At 41.2% G+C, this 2,835-nt stretch overlaps 1 protein-coding gene across 1 annotated transcript; it reads right to left on the reverse strand.

Annotated features, from left to right (window-relative positions):
* Window positions 1–217: 217 nt before the first annotated feature.
* LOC117085314 (sperm protein associated with the nucleus on the X chromosome N1-like) lies at window positions 218–1,388 on the reverse strand. Its single transcript, XM_033214467.1, has 2 exons — window positions 1,149–1,388; window positions 218–515 (listed from the first exon to the last, which is right to left on the reverse strand). The coding sequence occupies exons 1-2, from the start codon at window positions 1,224–1,226 to the stop codon at window positions 285–287; spliced, it is 309 nt and encodes a 102-aa protein (XP_033070358.1). The 5' UTR covers window positions 1,227–1,388; the 3' UTR covers window positions 218–284.
* Between the last annotated feature and the right edge of the window lie 1,447 nt (window positions 1,389–2,835).

The raw sequence follows: 2,835 nt of genomic DNA on the forward strand, positions 1-2,835 counted from the left end.
TTTGTGAGATAAAATTTTAAGAAGAAAATTTGTTTCTAGGAGTCAGTTCTCCCCCAGTCCTTATGTACAATGTGGGGCTAACTGTCAACATGTGGATCTGTCCACCAACCCTACAGGATCTCATATCCCTCCCTTCTGAAATGCCTACATCTTCCCTTCCTTTCTTCACCACCTTCAGAAAACAGGCAGAGATATACACAGTCATCAGCTCCTCCAACTTGATTTTATTGTAATCATTGCCATCAGTGGTGAGGATTTGACCAATTTGGTTTCTCCATGTGAGACTAGTCCTCCCCACCTTCCTGTGAAGATCCTTCAAATGAATCTAGGTCTTCCTCCTCCTCCTCTTGAATTGGATAGATGGTGTTCCCTTGGGATTGGTAATTCTCCACTTGACTTGAACTTATTTTCTTAAACTTCTTGTAGGGAAACATTAATAATGTTGGATATGCTGATGTTTTTGTCATTTTCAAACTCGGTTTGGGGGCTGAGTCCCTGTTTGGTGTCTCCTGCATCTGTTAAGAAAGCAGGGAGAGGCCAGAAAGACATTATTTTGGGTGAATAGGATAGAGACTGGATAGCAAGGGGACTTTATGAGAAGGAATGCAGGTTGAAGAAGGGGTTTGTGCCAGAGAAGAACAAGGTGGAATCATAGGGTAGGGATCTGTGGGGAAGAAGAGGAGGATGGGTAGGGTCATCTGTTAGTCCAAACTGCACAATTGTGTAAGCTGTTTGCTATTTTGCAGACCTTGGTCAAAGTGAAACATTCCATGGGGGTTCAGGCCATGAGAAACATCCTGCCTAACCACCTGACCACAGGGTTCATAAAGACTCAAGTAAAGAAACATCCCTATCATATCTTGCTTAGCAGAGTTCTAAGGAACACCACAATGATATTCCACTGGAAAAGGGCCAAACCACCTGATCATAAGAACATCTTATTAATATCCTGCCGGGCAGCATCCCATACTGCCCAGCTCCCTCCCACCCATACCTGTAACCTGGCCTGTAAGTGGCAGTGGACTCTGGCAATAAGCTTGTCCACTTCCACAGGTGTCTGCCATATTCTTGTGTTGCTGTTTGAGCCGCCCCTTCTCTGTGTGTCTTTCTTTCACCCTCGCCTTCACTTCAAAACCTAACAACCTTACCTCATCATTTTTGTTGTTGTTGGATTCACAGGGGCCCTTCATCTTCTCCCTGTTGGTGCTTGACGTTGGCTGTTCCATGATTGTGGTAGGTTGTAGAATGTCTCTAGTAGGCTCTTGTAGAGTCCAGACTTCCACAGCTATATTGAAGCTTCCCAGGGGGCTGTCCCAGAGCTCTTGCCCTCCCTATATATACCCTCCTGGTGACAAGGCAAAGCCACGCCCTTGAGCTTTGTTTGATCATACAGGCAGCATCCCAGCCAATGGCAGTCCTAGGGTGGCTTTGGCATCACAAAGCACCATTGCTGCCCCCTCCCTGGGCTTGCAGGGGAAGGGAAAGGAGTGTAGAGGAAACCAAATGCTGTTGTTTTTTCAGCATCCCCTGAAGATGATGCATCCCAAACGGATCTGCTGCCGCTCCTCATTTCTCCATGTTTAATGTTCATGGCTCCCATGGAAGCGAGAGGATGGTTCCTTCAAGCCCTTCCCCACAGCCATTCCTATTAAGTGGTTGAGTCTTTTGTCTTCCAGCACCCACCATGACCTACTATTTTAGATGTCTCACCTCAAATCCCTCCAAGCTAGTGTGGCTACATTTAATTATTGGTGGAGATGTGAATTATCCCACTTCCCTCCTATAGTTCCTTCATATGCACCATTGAAGACCATTTATTTTTAGGCTACTGCCAGGCAAATTTCAACCTATGTTCTTTTACGCAATGTCCATGTAGTTCTTTTAAATTTCCTCTTTCCAATCTGAAATAATGCCCTTCAGTCTGTCAAAACTTTAGTGAATAAGCATTCTTTACTGTGTATCCTAGTTTTGTTTCAAATCAGGGGTGTATGTTCATAGTAAACATAGTCTGCCAACATGGATTCTACTAGTATGTGGGGTGGGGGAAGGAGTGGGTATTCATGTGCTGGAATACATTCATGTTCTGAGTGTTTACACGCAGGATACTACAATCTAAGACGAACATGTGCAAGACTATGGGCATAGTTAAGCTTTGTACTGGAGATTGTGTCCACTGGGGGAAAAAAAAAATTGCATTCCGATTGGAAGGGAGAAGTAAAAGGATCTTTTGTCAAAGACTACATGAGAGTGTATGTAGAAGTGTCAATCTAAAAAAATGCTTCTACTGTAATTGAGGTTAGCAAGATTGCAGAGTAAGAGATCAACATATAAATCAATTGTATGTTTATATATGTGAAGTTATATATTATAAGTTATATATTAGAAGAGATGTTGTTTCAGCCAATGGTAGTCCTAGGGTGGACTGGAAGTTAATTTCAACAACTGAAAGTTGAAACTAAGAACAGTGCAACTTAAAATATCACTAAAAATAGAAAGCCTTAGGAACAGAGATGTAAGTGACTTGTATACTGAAAACTATAAAACATTGCAAAGATAAATTAATGGCATAAGAAAAAATTAAAATGTATACTTTGATTTTGGGTTAGATGATTCAATATTGTAAGATGGCAGTTATTTCCAAATTCATCTGTAGATTCAACTCAATTATAATCAAAATTCTAAAAAGGCTTTTTTATAGAAATTTACAAGATAATTACAACATTCATATGGAAATGTAAAGTGCCTAGAATAGCCAAAAGACAATTGTTGAATCTTAAAAAGCTCTGAATTTTATCATTGTCAATGTTCTACTTTTGATAGTGTAATGTGGAGGTG

This window comes from Trachypithecus francoisi, unplaced genomic scaffold (genome assembly GCF_009764315.1).
Source record: "Trachypithecus francoisi isolate TF-2019V2 unplaced genomic scaffold, Tfra_2.0 Contig00023, whole genome shotgun sequence".
NCBI classification, from domain to species: Eukaryota; Metazoa; Chordata; class Mammalia; order Primates; family Cercopithecidae; genus Trachypithecus; species Trachypithecus francoisi.